This window comes from Dunckerocampus dactyliophorus, chromosome 6, assembly GCF_027744805.1.
Source record: "Dunckerocampus dactyliophorus isolate RoL2022-P2 chromosome 6, RoL_Ddac_1.1, whole genome shotgun sequence".
Lineage (NCBI taxonomy): Eukaryota > Metazoa > Chordata > Actinopteri > Syngnathiformes > Syngnathidae > Dunckerocampus > Dunckerocampus dactyliophorus.
Genome location: NC_072824.1, coordinates 24,284,839 through 24,310,811, shown reverse-complemented (window position 1 = coordinate 24,310,811; position 25,973 = coordinate 24,284,839). Strand labels below are relative to the sequence as shown.

Sequence of the window (25,973 nt, the reverse complement as noted above, 5' to 3'; positions counted from 1 at the left end):
CTGTGTAAAGTCAAGTCAAGTTCAATTAAAGATGAAAAAAAATAGTCTTAAAATAAGATTAAGGGCAGTCATTAATCTTAATCTTGACATGTATGGGACTTTGCTTGACATTCACCAACATGGTCTTGTTTCTGCTGGTTGTTTTCATTCCTTAATTGTTGCAACCACGCCTCTGCAAACCCATGCTTTCTCCAGTGTGGAATTAAAACAAATATAGACAAATGCTCATAAATTAGCCAGAACAGAGGTGGACCTCCCTGTCCGCGTTTGCTCCTGCAGCTGAATCATCATCGTGTGAGATCCAAACCCTGACTCACTTCTGGTTCTTTAGTTACACCACAGAGATGCCAGCTTGGTGCTTCACATGCAGTCAAAAACCATCAGTCAGCAAAGGATGGATGTTCCAAAGGTTCCAACTAGCTTGGTCCTCAGCGTGTGATGCATGAGACACAGTCCACTTGAATTATTTTTGTCTTTTATTGTGAAAACTAATCCGTTTGATCACAACAATGGAGCCAACACCTTTTTTCTTTGGAAAGACTTTAGAAATACAGCACGCTTAGAATCAGCACACTTAGTGTACTTTTGGGATGATGTGACTCATTGGTTAAAAAAAAAACACACTGATCCTCATTAATAAAGCAGGCTGTGCATTCTCACTTGCAATGTTGCATTATAGCCTGGGTGCTGCGGGGTGACTTGAACTTTTCTTAACATGTGGACTATTTCACTGCTCGAATGAACAAAGGTAGGGTTCGCTCTACATGGACATTGTGAGAAGATATGATATATTATGCAAGGAAAATCCTTGAGCTGCCACCATCAAAATGTTATTTGTCATGTGACTTGTTGAATGTCATAATTGCAATGTTTTAAAAACTCCCAGTCACGGGACAATAGGCTGTTGGGAGACTCCCCGGCTTGTAAGTAGAGGTGGTTGGAAAGATAAACATACATAGGTTAGCTGAGGCTCCCTGGGAGAGGATGGCAAGAGCAATTGTTTTTTGTTGTTGCAAAAGGCAACAAAGGAGTTTGAATGCTATTGCAATTTCATTGCACAATGCATTGTAAAAACTGCACTTTAATAGACTATAGGTAGTACTATTTAGTAGTACTAGTACAGGTATTTGTATCTTCATTTGATAGGCAAATATTGACAGCAGATTCAGCTAAATCAAAATGATCCTTTTAGCTATATTTTATGCTAAGAAAATCTCCAGGAAAAATAACCATTCCTTAATTGACCATGCAGTGTGTCATTCTGATGTTTATTCTTTGTCTACCATTTAAGTAATGTTTAAGGCGCAATAATGTGGCGCAACCAGATCCCATTGGATAACACCAATGTTGAACAGTTGAAGAACAAACAAATGATCTCTCATCATAAAATTAACAATACAAAACACAACCACGCAGGGACAATGCCAACTCAAAAGTACAATAAAATCTGCATAAATTAGAGACCTAACAAATATTATTCCAGAGAGGTAATATAAAACTGTACATGACAATACATGTGCAATACATTACAATATTTATTCAAATAAGGCAAAATAGCACCATGGAGTAAAAAAAAAAAAAAAAGTTGATTCTCATTCAAAACCAAAAAGCACACATGTGTAACAGTAAAATAAAATGCATTTGCAATTGGAAAGTGAAAGCAAGCAAACAGTTGTTACCTGTGTCCTTGTGGTGCATTCATGTCTTTTAGAATGATCTTGAAAAAAAAAATCGAATTCATTTCAAATGATTATAAAATGTAAATAAACTACTCTACATTTTATGATCTAATGCCTGCTTTTTTTTGTTTCTACTTCTCCACATTTCTCCTTAATCATGTAGACGTGAACAGCCTCTGATAGAGATAGTCACAGGGTAGCAAAATTTCCATGAAGTCCCTCCTTTCCCTCTCGCCCTCATCTCTGTTTAGCCTTGTCTCTCAACCGCTTTGTCCTGTGGTGTTGAGGTGTGCTGAGGAGTTGAACGGTTCTTCTGTCCTTATATTGTGTGGCCCTCCATTCACAGGAAGTTGTTGGTGATCTGACGCTGGTGGTCAAACAAGTCCTCAGCCTCAGCACTGTAAGCATCACCTGATGGAGACAATGAAACGTACCAAAGTCATTACACTGCAGCAAATACTAATACTACTAATGCCAGTAGTATTATTTGTAGCAGTAGTAGTAGTGGTCTACTTATGACAGAGTACAGTATCAGGGCTACATTGAGGAAAAAAAAACCCTGAGATTTTGAGAATAAAGTCGTAAATTTACAAGAATAAAGTTGTATATTTATGGGAAAAAACTCATAATATGAGAATAAAGTTGTAAATAAAAAAAATATGTATATATTATGAGAATAAAGTCATAAGGGCTAGACATGCTAACCTGTTTGTGCTAAACTGCTCTGGTTTGCTGCTAGGTTATAAATAAAAGCTTGCCTGAAGCAAGAGGAAAGTTTCCTTCCTTCCTGAAGACAGTTGCCAGACCAAGACAAAATAAAGGTATGCTCTATTTTCCCTGTGACACGTATGACACGAAACGTAATCTTACGACTTTATTCTCGTAATATTTTGTATTATTTTGTAATATTTTTAATAGTTTTGTCTTGTAAATTTACAACTTTATTCTCACAATAGTACAAGTTTTTCTCGTAAATGTACAACTTTATTCTGGTAATATTACGAGTTATTTCTCGTAAATTTACGACTTTATTCTCAAAATCTCAGGTGATTTTTTTTTCTCAATGTGACCCTAAAAACTCCGTCTTATCTACTGCTACTACTACTTCATTTGAGTCATTTCACTCCATCCCATCTCATTTTATATCAGTTTGTCATCTCATCATACCTTCCCATCTCATCCCATGTGAGTCGTGCAATGCCATCTCATCACACCCCCATTTCCCATCTCATCTCATTTTATCCCATGCAACTCATCCTGTTTTATCTCATCCCCTACCATCAAACTCCATCACCCCCTATCCCATCACACCCCAGCTCACCCCATGTCAACTTGTCTCATTGTCCCTTCTCATCACCCTTTCACATCTTATCCGAGCCCTAGCTTAAACCAACTCAGTCCAGGTCATCCCATCTCATCTCATCTCATACCACATATTATATAACCTCATCCCACTTTATCAAAGTTCATCTAATCTTGCTACCTTTTCCTATCCCAGCTCATTTTGTCCCATCTCTTACCCATCTCATCATACCATTCCTTCAAATCCAGTTTCTTCTCTGCTCATCCTATGACATCAAATCTCATCTCATCATCCCCCCAGTTTTTCCAATCCAGGCCATCCAGTCTCATCTCATGCCAGGTCGTCATTTTCATCTCATCTCATCACAGATCATTGCTTATTATCTTGTCATCCCTTCCCATCCCGGTACCCTTTACAATCTCATCCCGTACCATCCTATCCATCTACCATCATCACCCTCTCCCATCTCATTCCACTTTATCGCAATTTGCTATCCCATTTCATCCATCTAATCTCATCACCCTTTCCACTCTCATTCCACTTCATTGCAGTTCATCCCACCTCATGTCACCCGCTCCCAGCTCATCCCAGTCCATGCCATCCCATATCACCCCATCTCATCGTGCTTCCCCATCTTAGATGACCCCATCTCATTTCGTACCATCCTGTGCCATCTCTCCTCATGAAATCTCATCTCATCTCATCATCCCTCCATTTAATTTTAACACAGGCCTTCCCACTCCCTCTCATCTTATCCCGTATCAGGCCATTATCTCATCCCATTTCACTTCATCCCATCTCATCCCATATCATCCTGCCCCATCTCATCAAATCTCATTATCCCTCCATTTAAAACCTGTACAGGCCATCCCATCCAAAGCTATTCCATCCCATCTTATTCTATCTCCCTCACATCTCATCCCTTCATATCTCATAATTCATCCCCATATTATCCCATCTCATTGTATCTCTGTCTTTAAACTCTACCTGTATGGCATCCAAACATGTACACCCGGGATCCATCATACTTGCACCGACAGCGGACAACGTTGTTCTTGAAATCGGACTCAGCCATATCCAAGGATGGGTTGACCTCCACCTGTACAAGGGAGGGTGAAAGTGATATACATATTCTGTAGGTCAACAAACACCAACCCTAATAAAGACTCCTGTGTGGACATGGACAGGAATATTTAGTCTTTGTGTTGATTCCATGTTGTTTCCTGTAATTACATTCAGGGTTCATACGTTGTCCTCTGCAGCATTGTTGCCTTAAAGTGCTTTTCTGTCTAGACTAGCGCAAGTTTTTTTTTTTTTTTTACTTTTAATACCGTAACAGAAGACGTGAGAAAGTAACACTTGTGACAGTTAAGGAAAAAGTGACTTTCCATGGGGGCGACTGGGCCGCGGGATTATTGTTCTCTCTTTCCCAAAATAGCTCCAATTGGGGGTTGTCATGATGAATGACATCACTTTCCACTGTTATCTCTGTGCGTCTGTGCAGTATACAAAAAGAGCGCAGAGATGCAGATGACGGTCTTGGTTTAGATTCAAGTCGCAGCCTGTCATTAGACTATAGCCATGATTGGTTGCCACGACTTGATGTTTTCCACCCTGTCTGCCCTGCTTGCTGTAGGAGCAGAGCACGTAAATGAATTTTCCCGATGCACACATCAAACAGATAACATGACCACACACTGTGGCAATATATAAACCGACTTTTAATCTTGTGAAATTTCTGCTTACATTTGTGGGGAAACTTACACGACCCAATTATTTGTAATTGTTACTCTTTTGATTTAGCTTTCAGAAAAAATTGACTGAAGAGTTTTGCACACTTATTCTAGTTCTATAAAGTTTTGTGATGTCAGAAAGTATCATGATAGGTTATAACCATCCGTAGAGACTGTATAGGTTGTGAGGTAAGCACAAAGAAGAATCAAACTGACTCTTCAAATACTGTACAGTACATAGTCCTAAAAATGGTTGCCCTTCTTGTCCAGGCCATCCCATGCAAAAAGCTGACCGAGCCTCTAAATGCTCTCTCTTTGTCTCCCTGCTTACTAAATTGGACAGCTGCTGGGTCACGTACATGCTTTGATGCCCTGAGTGCAATGCAGAAGAATGCATGCATGTCAGATGAAAACATCTCTGACTAATGCATCAGCTTGGAAACTAATTAGAAACTATCAGCATCATCTGCAGTCAAAAATAGAACAAATGACAGAGCGGGAGGACAGATGAGTAGGTCAGCACAGTCGATTGGAACTTTCAGGAACAGACTCCAAAGTCCAACCAACTTCAACATTGAAAAAAATGTCAAGTGCTGACAGTGTTGTCCACTAGCCAATACGCTCCACTTGCTAATAGCAGGTCTACTTTCTATATAAAGCCACATTAAATGTACTTTCCTTAAATACACACACGCCCTGAAACAACATGCATACGGCATACCTGAATGGCTGGATGCACAGCCAAAAGCCACTTAGCTACAATTATAGTTGGTTATCGCTTTTATCCCACATTGCAGATTTTAAACTCTGTTTTTTCTCTTTTTTCAACACACTTGCATGCATTCATTTTGGAAGGATTTGCCAGATGGCTGAACTTTCATCCTTCCATTTTATGTACCACTTATCCTGCTCAGTGTCATGGGAAAGCTGGAGTCACCCTAGACTGATCACCAGTCAATCTTAGAGACAGACAACCGATTACAATGAGCCAATCAGTTTTTAGACTGTGGCAGGAATGTGTACAGATATTGTAGTAGAGATGTGCGAGTCATGAATGAGTAGTTTAAAATTATAAAGGTTGTTTACTTAATTGGGACTCACACGTACTCATCTCCGTTAAACTCGTTCACTCTGCTGCCACTAGCTAAGGAAACCCGGTAACATGTCATTAAGTGTGCAACTGTTACAATTACACAAACTCGGTTAGCTCAGCTCCTTTCCACTTCCTGCCCGACCTACATCACGTGTGCTTGACGAAGACTGGAATTCATTGACTCTCGGGTACTAGATAAAGACTCCAGTTCACTGACTTACGGGTACTAGATGAAGACACGAGTTTCACTGACTCACGGGTGCTGGACAAAGATTAGAGTTTCACTGACTTACAGGTGCTCAACAAGGACTCAAGTTTCACTGACTAACTTGTCTTTGACGAAGACATACGTTCACTAACTTACAAGTACTCGATGATGACTCGAGTTTTCACTAACTCACGGGTGCTCAGAGGAGACTCAAGTTCACTGGCTTACAGATACTTGACAAAGTCTCGAGTTTCACTGAATCACGGGTGCGCAACAAAGACTCGTGTTCACTGACTTACGGGTACTCGACAAAGTCTCAGGTTTCACTGACTCATGGTTGCCTGATAAAGACTCAAGTTTCATGACTCGCGGGTACTCGACGAACAATGATTCACCTGATTCACTTTCATGAGCGAATCATAAGAACTGGAGTCAGTCAAAGGAATCGAGTTTCCCTATCACTATACTGTTGCATGTGAACTCTGTACAAAAAACCCCCAAACCAATATTTGTACCCGTGCTGGGATGAAAGTTCTGATATGAAATATATACCTGGAAGACATATTCACCGGGCCGCACATCTGTAATGTCAATCCACTGGCAGTCGATGTCATGGCGGTATGTATCCCAGCAGCCAATTGAGATACCCTGCTGTCCCATGTTGTAGCAGGAATACCGCTTATGGATACCTGGGAGGGAAAACGGTTGTATGGGAGGGGGACTCAGTATTTATGGACACAAAGTCTGGCTGACATTAGACAAAAAGATCTTTGCTCTGTAGTGTATTGATCTGTAATGGTGCTAAGTCATTGTCTCTTGACCTGTTGTTTGCAAGATGGTAATCTGTATAGTATAATGCATCTAACACAATATATACCGCACAGTAAAAATGTAGCGGTAATTCAAATTAGTTTCCTAGAATTTAAGATTAAGAGAGTCTAACCATCGGGGCAATAGGTGTCCTCCAAACAGAAGCTGGCTTTGTGACCTTCAGCCACCCTGGTGCCATTGAGGGTCAGCAGATCATAGTGAGTGAACACCTCAATGCTGTGGTAGTGCCTAAAAGATGGGATAAAAGATAAAAGAACACCGCATGACACACACTTTTTTCAAATTGATGTACTTTTTCTGTTTTGTCATCCCTGTACATGCATATATTTGCATTTTATCGAGAATATGCTTTTATATGCTTTGATATACTAAACAGCATTGTGAAAACACCATCTCTTTCTTTTGAGACTTTGCATTCACATACAGTTTGCTCGGGAACTGTAATTTCTACACTGAAATACAGTCTCATAAATCCTGTTGTACACTTGTGAAGGCGTCACACAACGGGTTGTTTATCTCTTCTGTGTCGCTCTCATTATAGAACCATTCCCAGAAGAGGCACTCGGAATAGTGGGGAACAAAACCAATGCATACACGGACTTGGGAGGTAGTGATTGAGGCTGGAAGAAACTCTTGAGCTCTGCCTCTTTTGTTTTTGGACACAAAACCACAACAGCTGAGTTAAGAAGTGAGGCCAGTGTTAGCGCTTGTTTTAGCAACCAGGTAAACAATGAGGAGGATGATTAGTCAATGTCAAGATTGTGTGCTTATTGTGTACAATAAAATACTTCTGCTTTAGTCATAGACTAAATGTCAAAAATAGCACTGCATTGCATCTTCTTTTTTCTGATGGAGCCACAATGTTTCTAGAACCTGCTTCAGAGCATGAAATGTTTTTTCATTGCTCCAAATCTCAAATCATTGTACCTTTAGGGGTACTATGTCTTGTACTCTTACAAGGTTCTGCTTTTCTATTCTTGATACTTGATTTAAACACTTTGAGATTATACTAATCTGTTTGGAAAACATACAGCAGGTTCAATGGGGTACATTACTATAGAATGGGAGACATGCATGGACTCTTACTGTACTGGACAATGTACCTGTGACACTGATGCCAAATCCAGTTCTCTCTGGAGGCCTTGGGTTGAAAATCAGCGCGACCCAAGTTCATGATACGAGAGGAAAATCTCAGCAGGCGTCTGTGTCCGTAAGGCCAGTGCATCCTGGCAGCAGAGGAGGAGAGACAGTTCTCCTCATTGGCACATGTCAGCAGGTGCAAGGGCCTGTCCTCCAGGTAGGCCGTCTCCTGGACCAGCTGAGCATCCACGACCAGGTCAGGAGCCGCTGTCAGGGTACACACGGAGGAGTTAACTTCCCAGTGACTGCAAAACAAATATGAAAAAAAGTGTTTTTTGCTTACTCTCCACACAGGTAACTCCTGCGGCTCTGCCGTCGCCACCTCTTGGACAGTAGACGTGTGTGTTTTTACGACATTGCTGGATGGACATCTCAGAGCCGACACAGTGACTTCCACTCAGAACCACATCACGGGCGTCACTGGAGCCCGTCCAGTACCAAGTCTCCTGCACACACAGACAAGCAAAGAAAAAAAACCCATGAAGAAGTGTATCTTTCCTTGCTGTAGGACTTCTTAAAATGAACCTATCAGTACATATGATCACATTTTCCACTCTTTTTCACAATTTAAAGCCGCCTGTTTAAATGGCCCCTTCAACACACCCAGCCTGCCCTTTCCGTGCACAGCTCTATTTTCAGCTCCTTTTCCTTGAGAATTTCTGACGATTTCACTTTGCCTCACTTTTCTCTCTTTTATTTTCAGAGTGCTGGAAGTGGACCTTTGAGAAACCTATAATTACCTCAGGCCTCGGTAATAACACAGCACAGATACACAAACAGCAGCCCAGAGAGAGCCAGAGAAGGGAAATGTGGGATTGCACAGGACAAACACCAAGAAAGGGAGTGACACAAAGAGCGATAGAAGATGTGCTGATCACCTGGTGAGCTCTCGAGGCGAAACCTAAGCCCAGCTGTCGACACACCACCATGGCCTCGTTGATGCCCCAGTTCTCGCTGCAGATTGAGCCCCAGCGCTTCGTTCCTCCGACATCCATCAGCACCTCCACTCGGCCCTCGCCTCTGTCTCTGCCTCCTGCTAGTCTCACCTGATGGAGAACGGTGAAATGTGTATTAACACTGCCATAGACTGATGTATGCTTAAAACGTGGATATGTGTCTCTCACGGTGCTCTGTGTGCCCGTGTTGGGGACGTTGCAGCGGACCCCTGCATCCTGGCTGTGCTTGATGGTGTACAGAGGCACCTCTTTGAAGGAGCAGTCTAAAAGAGACCTCTCATGGCCCGTGCACTGCACGCTGTTCATGTGGATGGGACCAGAACCTAGGGTCAGAGTTGGAATATTTTATTGGTAATTGTCAGATATTAAAGTACATACAGTATATAGAAATGTACCTGACATAAACTGGCAAACTGAATAACTGCTGGTTAGTCTATAACAGATAGTACATAATAATCACAGTGTAACTGTAATAGAGGAGGCAATTGGCAAGAATAGAATCTCTATTAAGGAATGATTTTGCAGGTGGCAGACGTAGACCATTTCCTTCTCCATTCTCGATGATTTAAGGGCAGTTTTGCATTCTCCAGTGTTCTCACTACTCATGGTAGCATGAGCATGAATTAGCTCAAGTAATACATCTCCAGAATGGCACATGTGGCACATCCACATGTGCTTTGGCCAGAAGGTGTCAACAACTTGAATGTGATACCAGGAGACAGGGCAGTACATCAGAAGAAGTGGAAAGTGGCCATAGGTGGGGAATATCATACAGCATGACCGGTTTAGTGATGAGTCATTCATGGACAGAGGTACCACAACTGCTGGTACGTCCCAGGATGAGACCCATTGCCTGATGGTATGCTGGTTCAGTGGGCCCTGGGTTCCTTCTGGTGCATGACAATGCCCAACCCAATGCAGTTAGAATATGTCACAGTTCTTAGGTGACAAAAGCCTTGATGCTACTGACTAGCCTGCCAGTTCCCGAAAACCTGAATCCAATCTGGGACATCATGTATTGTTACATGCAATAACAACACAGACTGTCCAGGAACTGATTGCGAGTCTGACTTATTTCTGGGAAGAGATCAAGCAGGAGACCATCAGCCTTCTCATCAGAAGCGTCCCCAGACACGACAGTGTATAGGGAGTACATACAGGCACATGGAGGCCATACTGTACACACTACTGAGGCACATTGTGAGTTGTGTTCAGGACACTGACAGATGTTGGATGAACCTTTGATGTGTTGCCTTTATTCTTTAAGGCAAAACTCCTCAACTGGTGGTCTGCAAGCCAAATCCGGCCCATGAATGACATCAGTGTGGCCTGTGAGTTCAATTCAAAACTTTGGAGCGACTAACATTTTTGCAGCAAAAAGCACTTTAGTCACGAAGTGGATCTTTGACCAGCGTTTTTTGCAATATGCCTTTAAAAACAACAGAACACTTCTTTTGTATGGAGAGAGGATCTTTGACCAGCATGTCCTTAACAAAAACAGCACAGTCCTGTCATAAGACTAGTGTTCCGCAGTACGTCCTTAAAGACAACAGACTAGCAAATAGAGCAGTGGTTCTCAAGTGGGTCGCGGAGGCGTTTTCATGAGTCGTGGATCTTTGCCTTGGAAAAAAAGAGACTCTGAATGCACCTCATGTTCTTGTCTGCGCTATTTGCTTACTACACCGCTGTGAGGTGCATGTCAAGTTTCTTTGTGACTGTCAAGCTTGAGTGGGACAGGACGGACATCGAGTGGGGACTTAACATGCCCTAACATGCACTAGACAGCATCTCAGCACTGCAGCTCACGTTGTATTGAAAACAGTCTGGTAAAATATAAGCTATATGAGAAGTTTGAGTTGGAAAATTCCAACAATTTGGGTCACCGCTTGTCACTGAGGGGTGATGGTGGGTCACGCAGCCAAACCTGTTAAAAACCACTGAAACAGAGGATCTCTGACTAGCATAAGCTTATTGCTTTTGTTTTAATTCACAATTTTATGACCCTTGCATTGACATAATATACAAAAAAGCAAATAATAGTGTATGAAGGGGGGAATTCCAGCAGATTTCTGAAAGTCTGGCCCTCTGAACAAATACATTGATTAGCCCTGCTTTAAGCTGTTGTTGTACATTTATTTTTTACTAGACATATTTGTTACTCAGTGAAACAACATTATAAAAAATGAGTCAAAGTAAAAAAGGTTCTGTAAAGATTCAATGAATTAACTATAATTTTCCACCCCCGTACAACCCGATCGGTACCCGCACAAGCTGGAATGTGGCAGCACTTGGACTGAAGTTACATTAAAAAAAGAAAGTCATGCGCAGTGGCAAAAGTCAAAAACCTCATAGCTTTGCAGATGTGTATTTTGATTAAAAGGCCCAACTACATGCACAGACCTCTGATGTGGCTCACACTCAGTTTGAGAGAGAGCGTTTTGTCCAAATGACTGCACACCGTCCAGCACACCGCAGCCAAAAATCTTTGAACTTGCGTAAGCATGTGAAGGTGTATGAGGCTAAAGCTTTATTAAGCCCTGTATTTTTGCACTCAAATAGCCACTGATGTCATCAAGTCTTGAGTAAGGTCACTCTTCTCTTACTGCACCACCCATGAGCCGTCACAGGACTCCAGAAAGGCCCAGACCGCTCTCCTGTGTTTGCGCAACCTTGTTAAATAGGCCTGAACTTTGTCGAGAAACATTAAAACCCGCAAGGCTTCACTCTGACATTTACCATAGTCATTATTTCGACATAACACTAGCACAGCACCTACCTTTATAGAACCCTGAAAGGGTTCCATGAATTACTTCATTAAGGCAAGTGGAGAGACGGAAATGCAGCTGCCATTACGGGTCAAGCTCTGCTCTCATTCAGGCAGAAAGATAATGGCAGGAAATGAACGTAATTATGGAATTACTGCAGAAGTACACAGGGGAAAAAAGGACAATAACTCAACAATTGAAGGTCAGGTTTTGCTTGGAAAAGGTTTTTTGTTTGCGTTGGACAATTGCATGGACGGGTTTCCAAGATAATAGGCTCAAATAACTGGTCATGGCTAAAATGTACTCAACCATCAGCGTCTCAGATAGATGCTGTGCTTCCACAGTAAACGTGTTTATTTGTCCGCATGGGCCCACAGTTCTTGCACTTGTGCATCAGACCATTTAGAAGCACAAATTTAGACTGGTGTTTGGTCTGAGTCGGTTCTCATGAGAATTTTGTAGGATTTCACACAAAAAAGTAATGAAGGGTAATTAGTCAAAAACCAACATATTTTGGGGTTGCCTACTTCTTTTTTCTTTACATTAATGAATAAAAATAGTATGCCCCAAACATAACGCCCTAACCATAACCACTTTGAAATGCTGGCAAAATATAGTGTTAACAGCACAGCATGGTTGTCATGTGTGCCATGCTCGTGCGTGTGTGTGTGTGCTCATGCAGGCACAGCGACAGCGCTCCATGCGGGAATTTTGTCTTGTTATTAAGAGAATACTGTATAGTGCTTTTAATAATCATGTTTGTGAAAAAACTGCCAATTAGGGATGAAGTTGTAGCAAGGTGGTTGAGTGGTTAACACTGAAGCTTCTAAGGAAAAATGTTTTTGGTTCGAATCCTGGCTTCTTGATAGAGTTTGTATGTTCGTTTTCAATAAGCTTTTCATTTGGCCGCCTAACATCAACCCAAACAATATAAACCATTCAGTTTCACGAGAGAAGTGCTCATTCATGCAGTTGTTTCTCCGCTCTGCAGGGGGCGCAGGCGTAACCTCCGCCTCCGGGTTGGGGGGACGGGTCCTGACTGTTGTTTGTGCTTATGCGCCAAACAGCAACCCTGAGAGGGAGCACTAGAGAGTGCTCTCTTGGGGGATTCCCTCGTTCTGCTGGGGGACGTCAACGGTCACGTTGGCAGCGACAGTGAGACCTGGAGAGGCCTTCCTCTGAAACCGAGCGGTGCTTTGTTATTGGACGTCTGTGCCCGTCACAGACTGTCCATAACAAACACCATGTTCAAGCATAAGGGTGTCTACATTTGCACTTGACACCCTCACCTATGGTCATGAACTTTGGGTAGTGACCGACAGGACAAGATCACGGGTACAAGCGAGTTTACTTGAGCAAATGAGTTTTCTCCGTAGGGTGGCTGGGCTTTCCCTTAGAGATGAAGTGAGAAGCACTGTCATCTGGGAGAAATTCGGACGAGAACCGCTGCTCCTCCGCATTGAGAGGAGTCAGATGAAGTGGCTCGGGCATCTGGTCAGGATGCACTCCTGGACTCCTCCCTGGGGAGGTGTTCAGGGCACATCTGACTGGTCGGAGGCCTCAGGGAAGACCCAAGACATCTTGGAGAGACTCAACTGTTTCTCAACTGCCCTGGGAACGCCTCGGGATCCGCCGTAAGGAGCTGGACGAAGTGGATGGGGAGAGGAAAGTCTGGGCTACCCAGCTTATGCTGCTGCCCCCAAGCGGTAGAGGATGGATGAATAATTAATAGAAAAATATTTTAGCTAGTGTGTTTAACAATATTATCTGGCCCTCACAGTGTCTGCCGAGAAAAATTGGACAATGTGACAAGATGTGCCTCGTCATTGTCGCCTCTCACCCTAAATCAGCTGGGATAGGCTCAGCTTCCTTGTGACCTAAGCAGTCTAGAAAATGGATGGATCTTATATGAGTGTGCTGCTGTACACTTTTTTGTTCATTTGTGTTTCCGTGCCCTGTCTCACCCTGTCCTAGATGAGCCCTGGTCAAGGCCTCCTTTGCCGTTCCGAAGCCCAGCTCTCTGCAAACCACGTTGGCGTCTGTGATGTCCCACAGGTGGTCTGCAACGGTGCCCCATTTCCCGTCCTTCAGCACCTCCACGCGACCCTCCCCAACGCGGGGCCCCGCCTTGAGACGCACGTTGTTCTGGAAGGAAAAGAAAAAAAGATGAGTACACATTTGCTGTTTTGAAGCATGTTCTTTTACATCCAGATGATGGTCATTATTGAGTTTGTTTGAATGCAAGTGGAAATCTCTTACAAAAGAGAGAAGATCGTCAGAGCGTGTTAGGCTAGCAGAGGTACTGTTTTATGGCAACTGGCAACTCGAGAAGGCAATTCCTGTAAAAATTGCGTGTGAATGGTGACGAGCGGAAGCTGAACTGAAATGCTGTTGACATGTAGACTTAATGATGGAATAGTTTGAATCAGTTGAGAAATATAGAGCATGCTAGGGGAGAAAAATGGTCCATTCATGGCTAAAATGCTAAGAGTTTGCATGACAGCACCTAGCAAGATTTCACTAAGTATTGAAAGCGCTACGGCTTTTAATGCATGCCATGTTTTCTGACCCCTCCCGAGCTCCCTCCAGTACAGCAAAACTGCACATTTTGGAGTGGCCTTTTACTGTGGCCAGCCTAAGACACACCTGTGCATTAATCATGCTGCCTAATCAGCATCTTGATATGCCACACTTGTGAGGTAAATGAATTCAGGACAAGTTCTCACTAACACAGATTTAGACAGATTTGGCAGCAATATTTGAGAGAATTAGAGATTTGTGTACTTAGAAAAAGTTTTACATCTTTGAGTTCAGCTCATGAAAGATGGAAGCATAAAGAAAAAAGTGTTCGGTTTATATTCTTGGTGAGTGTATAATACTAGCTCCACACTGACCGACACAGTGGGTGGTGCACGTCCTCGGCCGTTACGTGCAAATTGGGGTCCAGGAACGCAGCGTACAACGGCGTGCATGCCCCCCCTGCATGGCCCATCTCTCCTGCGGAGGGACAGTTGGACAGGGCACTGAGCCAAGGAGACCTCCCCGCCCCGACACTGCACCTTCTCCACCCAGTAGGCCTTCTTAGTGATCTGTGTCCTCAGTCTGGACAAAAAGGCATCACAGAAAAAGAAAGAGGATAGTTTAAAAGTCAAATAGAGGGACGTATGAATGAGAAGCTTTAAAGAACTGAGTTTACCTGGATGATGGATCAGCTAATTTGGAGTCCCACAGTTTCCTGAAAGACAACAGCAACTACTGAATGGATGAGTACTGAAAACTTAAGCACATACTTACAGTACATGCAGGCTCTTCAACTACTCAATTTGAGTAGACAAAACAACACCCCCAAAAAACTGCCCAACCAAAACAGTGTTGAGAAAAAAAAGAGCATTCAAGATAAGTGAAGTTTCACAGACCAGAGAGAGTCTGGAGGGTGGCATTTTGTCATGCGCACTTACACTAAAGCTGACCACTTGCATCAACCAGTGTGACCGCAAGCAGGTGCAACCCAACGGACGCCCCTTCGTGAATTCCACGACTAAGAAGACTACGGAACAGACACACTGTGTACCTCACATGGAGAGGTGGTTACTTGCACAAGCATATTCATGATGCGAATGTAAATATTGGGAAAACTAAAGTGAGGGATGGAACGTGAGGGTTACTAAATAAGGAATCCTGAGGCAGACAAACGCCTATGCAGACGCCATGATGGCTCTGACAGCTTAAAACCTGTTCTGTACAGTACTGTGCAAAAGTACCATTATAGATTTGGGCTTCTTTAGAGCTTTTATTTTGGCCTATGGGCCATCCTTCTACAAAGCTTTCTACATATTTCTTATGTAATCCTGTTCACAGCATCTGTTCCACTATGGACTCTTTTTCCATGTCAACATAACTGCTGTAAAAAGCGGATTAAAGCAACAAATGTAATGGTGTCTTCTGCACAGTACTGTACTATCTTCGACAAAGGTGATTAAACTCTTCCAAAGTCGTTTACGTTTGCTGTTGTGCTGTGTGAAGAGCGGAAGCGCTACCAAGGAGTATTAAAAGCACACTAAATACGCTAAAAATAATGATGAACTATGACAATAAAGTCCTCATTTTGCAAGGAAAATGAATGCAAGATACGTATTCAAGATGTAAGAGAACGTGTATAACAATAAAGTACTTGTATAACAATAAAGTAGAGCCCTTAGATATACGCGTTAGATTGAGGACTGTTGATGTTAAGTTACACTTTAGTTTCTCAAAAAATTAAATAATGAATGTTTTGTCAGATCAACGCCAGAGCAGCTTAAGTTGAATAGATCAACTTTTTTGTGGCTTTACTCTGTCACGGTTTTTGTGACATATTTATTAATAAATCATGCTGTCTCGTGGTTGAATATGGCCTATTATTAGTAAAAAAAAATGTCATATTACAGCAAATTATGCCTTTTCAAGCATAAAAATGGCTAAATAATCCATCCATTTTCTATAGCGCTTCTTCCTCATTAGGGTCGCGGGGGGGCTAAATAATGTCAAATTCAAATATAAGACGCATTTAAAGATGTGATGCCATGTAGTATTCTACAGTGGTCAACAGATGTCAGTAATGTTCCCGTAATGTTCGGTGAGGCACACAAGCATCAGATTGAAGGTTTGAATTATCCCTCAACAGGCACAATCATAATAACATAATAATCATCATAACAATAATCATAATAATAACACAGGCCACTCCAAGCTAAAACACAACTCTGAACTTCCTGTCCACACATCCGGAACACATTTACTGCAACACACACGAGCACGAGTATTATTTATGTATTAATTGGCTTATTTTCTCTGATTATGTCGTAATAAAACCTTTTTATTTTGTAACATTACAGCCGTGCTCTTGAAAATGTACGTTTTGCCGAAAAGAACATTACTTTTGTTGTGATATTAAGACTTTATTCTCCTAATCGCAACATTACTCTTGTAACTTTACAACTTTTTCATTTTTATTTGACTTTATCTCCCAACATTAAGACTTGATTCTTGTAACATAACAACTTTATTCATGCAACATTACAACATTTATTCTTCTTGTTCTTATTCTTTATTCTTGCAACTTCTTTTGCACTTAATTCACTCATTACATTTTCTTTTTTAATGTATTGCGCTAATTAGAAGCCCTCCAGGGGACAATCAGGGCAATCATCTCTGTATGGTGTGCCAGAGATTTCAGAGTTATTAGCAATGCAAACGGTGACCGCACCTTTGACATGAAACTGTGGGGGTCGGTGCCTTGCTCAACGGCACCTCGACAGTCAGGATGTCGACTAAAATCTTTCCAACAACAACAGTAGTAGTTTAATTATTGTGGACAGTAAGAGGACTCACACTATGGTTCCTAAAGCCAAGTCCTTATGGACTTATGTACTACCATCCTTTCCGTTCTGGTTCGATATGATATGATACATCATACGATTTCATTTACTTTAATTGTAAATTACGGTATATACAATTCTACATCATTTTTTGCATGTTTACAGTATTCCTCTACTTTTTCTTACTCGCTAACTCCTCCCACATTTCTCATCCGATTCAAACCACTCCAACGTCAAAATGTTCAGCTCATTCAGAACACGTTGGCTACCTATAAGGACCTATAAGAAAACATTCCCACATTTACAGTAATTTAACATTTTCTGTGACAATTTTTCCCTTTGAAAATGAACGGGCAATTTATTTAGTGCCCCCTACTGGTGGAAATACTTTGTACATTCCATTATTGTATATTGTACAGTATATTATATTATGGAATCAGAAGAGCTATTATAGGAGTCAAATGAAACTCTTACTTTTTGGAAGCTGCAGTACGTGCCAACTTGTGTGTGTGTGTGTGTTTGTGTGTGTCTGTGTTTGTGTGTGGGCGTAGCCTATCCGCACTATTGTAAATGTTTCATAACTCGGCAGTGAAGCAAAGGACAGTAAGTGGAGAGTTAGTTCACGGAGTTCTGCAGGGTGAGGTTAGGGAGGCGGAGGAGGAGGAGTTGAGTGTCACCCGTATAATTGCCTGCTGTGCCTGCTAGTGTCTGCTGTGCGGTCGAGCAGTAGCATGTTGGTTCATACACAGCAGACATGGAAATATGCACGTACATATCAACATATCATCCCTCCCCCTTTGCCACCTCTGTAAAAGGCCTTTAAAGCTCAAAACGACATGGTTACGCAGCGTCGAGACTCCATAGCTGGAAACATGAGGCTGGTGATCTCTCAGAACTTTCATAGGCATCGTCCAACCTCAACAAAAATCACGCTATCTGGGGCCTAAGGCATGTTGCTTGTCGAGATCTTAGTCAAGTAGCAGATTTGATGAAGAGGGAACAATAATGACTTTCTTATTCTTTAACCTTTTAGACTCTGGGCCTGAGAGGCTTCATAGAAAAATGCATATCCAAAATAAATAATGATGTTCTCTGCATCTACAAGGTGTCAAAGTGCGACCCGCAGTTGTTTTTTTATTGGCCTGAGGCACATTGTAGAAATAAAATTAAACCAAAAAACCCAGTAAAAATGGGAAAAATAGAGCAAAAAGGCAAAATGTAAAGAGAAGAAGTTGACATTTTGATACTGTGTTGGCCAACACAGTAACAGTCTGGATGTCGGGAAGACCAGGGTTCGATTCTCCCCTGGGCATTTCTGTGTGGAATTTGCATGTTCTCCCCGTGTGTGTGGGGGGGTTTTCTCCGGGTACTCCTCCCACATCCCAAAACATGCAGCTTGGGTTAATTGGCGACTCTAAATTATGAATGTGAGTGTGAATTATGAATGGTTGTTTGTCTATATGTGCCCTGCGATTGGCTGGCGACCAGTCCAGGGTGTACCCCGCCTGTCGCCCGAAGTCAGCTGGGATAGGCTCCAGCATACCCCCGCGACCCTAAAGAGAAGCGGTATATGGATGGAAACAAAGCTTTGTTTTTAATTATAGTTAACTTTTTTAAGCCTTTTTACATAATTAAAAAATACAAAAAAATATCAAAATGCCTCCCGCATTCTTTGATTTTCAGTATGTGGCCCTCTGTGAAAAGGTTTGGACACCCCAAGTCTACATGGATGATCTTGGTATCAAAATAAAGGTGAGACTTTGATGCTGTAGATGTGAAAATGTACATAAAGTGTATATTTGCTCTTGGATACGAGTAAATGAAGCTGCTTGATGAGTGACTTTAAGCAGTAGAGGAATGGTACTTGTATTTGGAAGGGCTAAGCGTTAGCTTTCAAATGGTGCTAGGTTTGTTACATGTTGTGGTTTGTTTTATAAAGTTAGTCATGACATATGTTGGTCTCGGACTGCTTGCTTGTTTTTTTTTTTTTAACATTTACCCATTTAAACTGCATCTGTTTTGAACTGTCTACTTTTCCAAACTTGGTTTGGTTGAGCTTTTAGCTGACGTTCTTCCGTTTACGCGGATGTATAGCATATGGTCACCATTGTAACACAAATGCAACCACTCTGTCCACTGTACTTGGGTCCCGTGGTTTCAAAAGGTTACTTTGAAGCAGGCTTTTTTTCTGTGCAAACCCGACTACCACAATCCCAAAGGCAAGATTGGAAAAGAGTTGCTCAGTGTCAACAGAGGAGAGATAACCTGATATTATGTTGTGTTAGCAGAAAGCTGCCAGAATTGAACAACTGGCTGTGTCAAGTGGTGGCAGGTCTGACTGACTCCACACAGACAGACACAACTCAGAGAGACATAATTGGCATGAAAGGCTTGAAGAAGATGTACCTGCTCGGTGAAATTAAAAGAGAGGAGCCAAACAGATTATGGAGGCTATGGAAGAACGCTGGAAATAGTTTGGCATCCCAACTTTTTGGAAGCGTTGCAACATTGCAAGACATGCAAAAGCCACCAAACGACCACATCGTGCTGACACTGCAGCCAGATGTTCCTTTGAGAGAAGATTTCTTGATTAAAGGATTTCTCAGACTCTAATTAAAGCGCAAACTCAAATGGGCATGTCATAAAAAATCCAAATAAAAGAAGGTACTGATGAACGTTCTTGTTGAGAAGCTAAATGAAAGGGATGAAAATTGATTTTATTTTATTTGACAAATATCAAAATTATTTGTAATACTGGAAATCCAATAATACAAATAAAATATAAATTATAAGCATCTAAAGTCAAAGTTAAGTCACAAGTAGTGTTGGGCAAACTATTTAAAGAAAGTAATCGGTTCACTGAGAGTAATCAATCACTGTAGTTACTAGTTATTTCCCCAAAAAATAAGGACGTCCGATAAAATCAGCCGACCAATATTACCAAGAGTCACACGCAGCTAGCACACTAAATACAAAATAATAAGCGATTGGAGGCCTGCTGAAGGAGCCCGGTTTATAATTTCACTGACTGTATCAGTCCAGGTTCAAACTTTACACTTTATTTTGTTCTCACACGGATGTTTGTGCCACATAGAAATGTGCATTTTCAAATGACATCGTTGCCAGCATTATTTAATTGGATTTGCATTTCTGAATGTATTAAATCTAACCTGTCTTGTTTGTCTTGTTTACTGTCAGGCAAACTGACCACGGCATCGTACACACTGATCAATGCCACGGAAATGCCTGAAGAATACATTTACAAGACGACGACAAAGTAAAAGCGGGGAACATTTTTCAGATCATCATAAATGCAACATTGTCAAAATCCACTGCCTGGCCAAAAAAACCCCACCTGGATTTAACTTAGCAAATAGATAAGGGCCTTACTGCATGGCTGATTATGTTTCAGGAGGCGACAAGTCTGTTTTAGACGGCTCAAATTATTGGCACGCATCAAACACAGAAAACATGTAAGGCGATTGCTGAAACAACTGCAGTCGTGTTAAGAACCGCGCTATTAAAAGGTAAAAGGACAGTCGGGGAAACTCGTCGTCGATACAAGATCTTGACAAAAATAGAACGAACTTTGAACAGAAATGAACAGAGGTGGGAGAAAGTCAGTGTTTTGCAAGTCTCGAGCCAAGTCTCAAGTAAAGACGAGTCCAGGTTAAGTCTCAAGTCAAGACAAGAGAAGTCAAGTCAAGTCTGAAAGAAATTTTTGAGTCCTTACAAGTCAGAAGCACTCTTTAGTGCAAATAAAATGCCTTTTTAAAAATGTAACACGATTCAATTTGAGAAATACAATGAATGAATTTGGAATTGTTTTATTTTTTAAATGAATTAAAAACAGTCTGGCAAGACTTAGCCACAGAAAAAGAGTGCTGACGTAGCACTCAAGATTTTGTCAGTGCACAGAACTATGATGAGGGTATTTTCAAGTCATCAGACTAAAGTCAGAGTCAATTCCCAAGTCACTGATGTGAAAGTCCAGGTCAAATTGCAAGTCTTGGACAATATTGCCAAGTCTAGTCCAAAGTCATTAAAATTGTCCAAGTCGCGTGACTCGAGGCCACACCTTTGGAAATTAAGGTGATATTGCAGAATCTTGTGGAAACAATGTGTGCCATAGTCAAAGCTAAAGGTGGTGCAACCAAATATTAGTGTGTGACCTTTGTTTTGCCAGGGAGTGTAGTCCCCATTCATGAAGACATGGAAAAATGTAATATGCATGCCAGGCCAGTAGTTGGCACTGTCACTTAGTAAAGGAGCGCACCACACCACTTGCTTCAACCTCGTGTTTTCTTTCTTCTTTTTTTAAGTTAAAAACCTGTGCCAATTATCCACTGCCGAAGCAAAATAAGGATCCATCATAAAAAAAAGTGTAGAATTATATAACCTTGTCATCATGATAGATCAGCTGTGAAGACGTCCAGTGAGGTGGTTATTGGTAGTCTTGTGGCTATTGGCGCCAGAAAAGGCTCAGCCTGTGTCCCTCAGCTAAGCTGACGAGCAGGACACAAGGGGTAATTATTGGAGACATTTGAGACAGATGGCACAGATCGGACCGGCGGTCAGTCTAGTTGTCCGGCTAGCCAGGGCCAGAAAAAGACTGTGTGGGCAGCCACACAGACGACTGTTTACATGTGCAGGTTTGCATGTTTGTTTGTGTGCATACATGGATTCGGTTTGTGTCAAGTCTTGGAGGATGCTTTGCAATGGGGGAGTCAAGGGGTGTTAGTATGTGTGTGTTGGGGTTTTGGAGGTTTGTGTTCACAGGGTTGAAGTAAGACAAGTTGCATTGATGGGGCCCAGACGGTAATGGTTGGCTAATAAGAGCACTTTGTTTATGTTAGGTGATATAAATGTAATACTTTGTAGGGCACTGCGCTTTATCTGTTAATCATGAAAGGACTTAAAATTAACAACACAGACAAATCAAATGGGTTTTATGATCATCAGACATTTTTGTAGTGCAGTACAAGACTTGGTATTACCTTTAAAATATTGGTATAATTCATTTCCAAGACCATCTACTTGTCTCACAAGATTTAACTGGTTTAGCATTAGAGTAGCAAAGTTCTAGGTGTGTGTGTTCAATTTAAAGAACTATTGAACTATCTATCTGGTTGGTCTATTAAGATGTGCCAGTGTCGGAGAAAGTTAGGAGTTTCACTTCCAGCCCTCACAGCAGCTATGGTATGTTCAGTGACCGCCAAACAAAGTGCGATATCTCAACGCTTGATGAAAAACCATCATCAGTGCATAAAGACACTTGGAACCATTGCGGGCTTTTTAAAATGTGATACATGTATGCTTTACATTTTACCTGTATTATCACGTATTTATAAATTATTACCGACTTAGGGTGAATGCTTTCTGAGGAAAAAAAATCACCTTCGTTTGGAGAAAAAAAAAAACAACAATGTTCTTCGTCAAACCCCTATAAATTTGTGGGGTTGCGAATGTCGAATATGCCAGGATTCACTGTATAAGTTTCTTGGAATATATTTCATTATATATACAGGGTGTCCCAAAAAAATGTATACACACTTTAAATAATTGTAAATTAGGTCATTATTATAATGTGTTACATTTTCAAAGTCTAACAGAACACATCAGCAAACAATTTCCTTGGTATTTGCGTGCATTCAAGTTCAGCGGCTGCTCTCAATTCAGCGACTGTTGCAGCTCTCATAGCGTAGACTTTGTCTTTTAGGAATCCCCATAAAAAAAAAAGTCTAGTGGCGTGAGATCCGGTGAACGCGGAGAGTATCCAACGAAACCCCTCCTTCCAATCCACCTGTTTGGCAAGATCTCATCAAGGAAGGATGTAACATCGCGATGGTAGTGTGGGCGCGCCCCATCTTGCTGAAAATAAAAGTCGTCATCTGTAAAGTCTTCTCCAATACTTGGCATGACAGACGGTATACATTTTCTTGGGACACCCTGTATATTTTCCTGAGTATTGTTGGCTTTCTTTGCTGCTTACCACTGCCTTATGGTGATTGTTTGCCCTAAAAAATGGCTATTTCATGTGTTTTTCTACATTTTTCAAACAGTTCTCCCTTTCAATTACATGTGGTCCAAATGTCAGAGTTTCTTAACACACATCATGAGAAGGATCTTGTATTCTGGGTCAGACATTAATAATACACTCCCTTGGGCTATTTTAAAGACACGCATTGAGGACCATTCAGCCAATGGGGCAGACAGTTCTGGTGGACAGTTGGGTTTGGCTAATGCCGCAGTGAACAAATGTCATGCCAAGTGTGGTCGCGCTAACGGTAGCAGTTGAGGTTACCATTCCCGAGAAGGATGGAACAGCCATCCAGGCATTGGAGCAACCATTCCGCAAAAGGAAGTGTTCACCGACCACACTTTTCCATCCCTTTCATAGCTATACACATGTGTGTCCATGCACGTGCCTGCTCTCTCACACACGCTGACGCACTCACCTGTAGGCGTTTTGATCAAAAGCCTCAGCAGAAGAGAATCCCAGCATGCCACAGACGACGTTGCTGCTGGTGAGGTCCCAGCCGTGACTGCACACATGACGCCATTTCCCGGCGTACTTGACTTCCAGCACTCCTTCGTTCACCAAACCGCCGCGGCTGCCGGACAGCACGGCCTTGAGGCGAGCCTCGGTCAGCTGAACACTGTCAGAACTCTGTCACAGAACATTTGAAGACACGGAGTGAGGATTTATAGGCTGCTGCATTTATCCTGAACAAATTTTAAATTTGAAAGGGCTTACGTCTCGGGGACACCAAAGCTTAACCAGGAAGCTTTGGGCTGAGTATTCAGAAAAGGTAACAGAAAGAAAACAGCAGCTGTTTTATCTGATTCTTGACAGTCAAACACCCCAGTATGATTTGGTTTTCGAAAAAGTGTTTCTCAACCCTCGGTGTTGGTGACTCAGTGTTCATGCATTTTATTAAGTGCGACTGCTAAATAACCCGTCATGGGGCCAACGAAAGTTGCGAGTGGCAGCAATTTGATAAAGAATGTGTGAAATACAAATGTAAAAATCAAGGGTGCCAAGACATTCCTTTGGAGGATACCATTGTATCCCTATTAGAGTATAGTGTATGTTTTACCTGGATGGAGTGTGAATCAGTCACGGGCTCTGGTTCGACATGATTCCCACTATATGGTTGATGCCTCTCAGACTGCCTGTTGGTCTCTCGCTCAGCCTGGCGTCTTGATGCAGGCGTTCCTCTTCTCGACGTGTCCTGCTCCTGTCTTTGGTTTGTACTGGCTGCCGGCCTTGATGATATCTGGGCTGTTGGGCCACGATACCGTCGCAGGATCTGTATCTCGTGACCGTTCTCCTGCGGCGAGATCCTGTTGCGACGGGAAGTGGGTGGGTTGCGATGGAGTGCGATCTCGTGACCTCGGCCATAAGAAGAGGGAATGTGAGAAGGGGCTTGAGGTGGTGGTGGGTTCCCTGACTCCTGCCTTGATTGTCTTGGCTCATTTCTGGAGGAGGAATGAGCCTCTCCTCCTGAAGCAGAGGAGAAACCAGGCCTTCTTTCTGGGCTGCAAATGATCCCCAAGTCCTCAACGTGGGTGCAGTCGTGGACTCCCCAACCATTGGAGCCACATTCTGCAATAGAGAGCTCACTGCCTCTGCAGTTCACATTGTCCAACCAGATCTGACCTAAGAAAGAGAGAGTGAGAAGACAATTTGACACAAACTGAGGAGTCCGAGAGTATCTTACCTGACTATCTGAGTGATACATACCTTGTCCCTGGCCAAACCTGGCACTGGGCGCCCAGGTGAAACTGTGTTGAAAGCCCAACTGTCTGCACACTACGTTAGCCAGGTTCAGATCCACCTGGTCGTCACACACCGTGCCCCACACGCCGTTGTACAACACCTCCAGACGCCCTTCGTTGACTTTGCGACTGCCTGCAAGCCGCACTTGCACCTCCTGCGCAGACAGCTCAGCGGCGTAGAGAAGAAGCAGCAGGAGGAGAGTGGCTAAAGAGCTGAGGAACAGCATCCTGGGGGAAGCAAAGTGTGACGAGGAGAAGAGAAGCAGTGTCATATTAGGATGAAAAGGGGAATGTGAAGGAGCTATCCTTGAATAAAAACACCACAAAATTCCCTGAAATCATGCAAATCATGCCATATTGACATTCCTTCCTTTGACACAGCGTATAATTAGAAACTGCTCCTCTTTCCCTAATGTGGCATTCCGAGGCGGAGCGACGGATTTATAGGTGTTTTTTTTAACTTTATTGATAGTCAAAGTTGTTTAAAGGACAGTGAGAAGCTTGAGAAACGGTGCAAAAACAGTTTGAACCAATGGAAGCAGCGCTAAAAGTAGCGCCTCTATCCAGCCAAAGGAAACTTTGGCTTTCCGCAAACCCTCTAGTTTGGCTGCACACATTTAGCCAGCAGACACAAAAGCAAATAAACACCATCGTGAAATTGTAGTAAACACCAGGTATGCATCTGGTCCATGGGCAATTGTGACAGGAAACTCTAAAAGAGGCACACTGAGGCGGCGAGGTCAAAGGTCTGTCTATTTTCCCATCTATTTGGGAATAACCTCTTGCCTGCAGCATTGAAATGACTGCATATGCATATACATTTAGCATAATTCACCCTTATAGAGAAAACGGGATTAACGTTGTTAAAAAGGAGTCGCACGTCCCTGAAGACGCACAGTGAAGACATTAAAGAGCAGATATGGATGAAGATGAACTCCTACCTGTTGTTCTCAACCTGGAGTTGGTGGAAGAGAAGGAGTGAGGGAGCACTGGAGGGAAAAAAAGCAGGGACTTTGCTCCTGCTGTCCCTCTATTCTCCTCATCTCCCTCCCTCTTTCCTTTTCTGTCACTCCCTCACATGAGAGATTTTATCCATCCCTCCCATTTGTACACTCATTCTCATTTA

At 42.4% G+C, this 25,973-nt stretch overlaps 1 protein-coding gene across 1 annotated transcript; it reads right to left on the bottom strand.

The window, feature by feature from the left end:
• Positions 1 to 480: 480 nt before the first annotated feature.
• On the bottom strand, positions 481 to 25,888 carry LOC129182798 (lysyl oxidase homolog 4-like). The gene is made up of 15 exons (XM_054779330.1): positions 25,789 to 25,888; positions 24,813 to 25,075; positions 24,166 to 24,728; positions 23,524 to 23,735; positions 14,905 to 14,943; positions 14,603 to 14,810; positions 13,673 to 13,853; positions 9,112 to 9,266; positions 8,866 to 9,033; positions 8,271 to 8,433; positions 7,951 to 8,194; positions 6,960 to 7,075; positions 6,569 to 6,705; positions 3,970 to 4,081; positions 481 to 2,090 (listed from the first exon to the last, which is right to left on the bottom strand). Exons 2-15 carry the CDS (start codon positions 25,072 to 25,074, stop codon positions 2,020 to 2,022), a joined length of 2,631 nt encoding a protein of 876 aa, XP_054635305.1. The 5' UTR covers position 25,075; positions 25,789 to 25,888; the 3' UTR covers positions 481 to 2,019.
• Between the last annotated feature and the right edge of the window lie 85 nt (positions 25,889 to 25,973).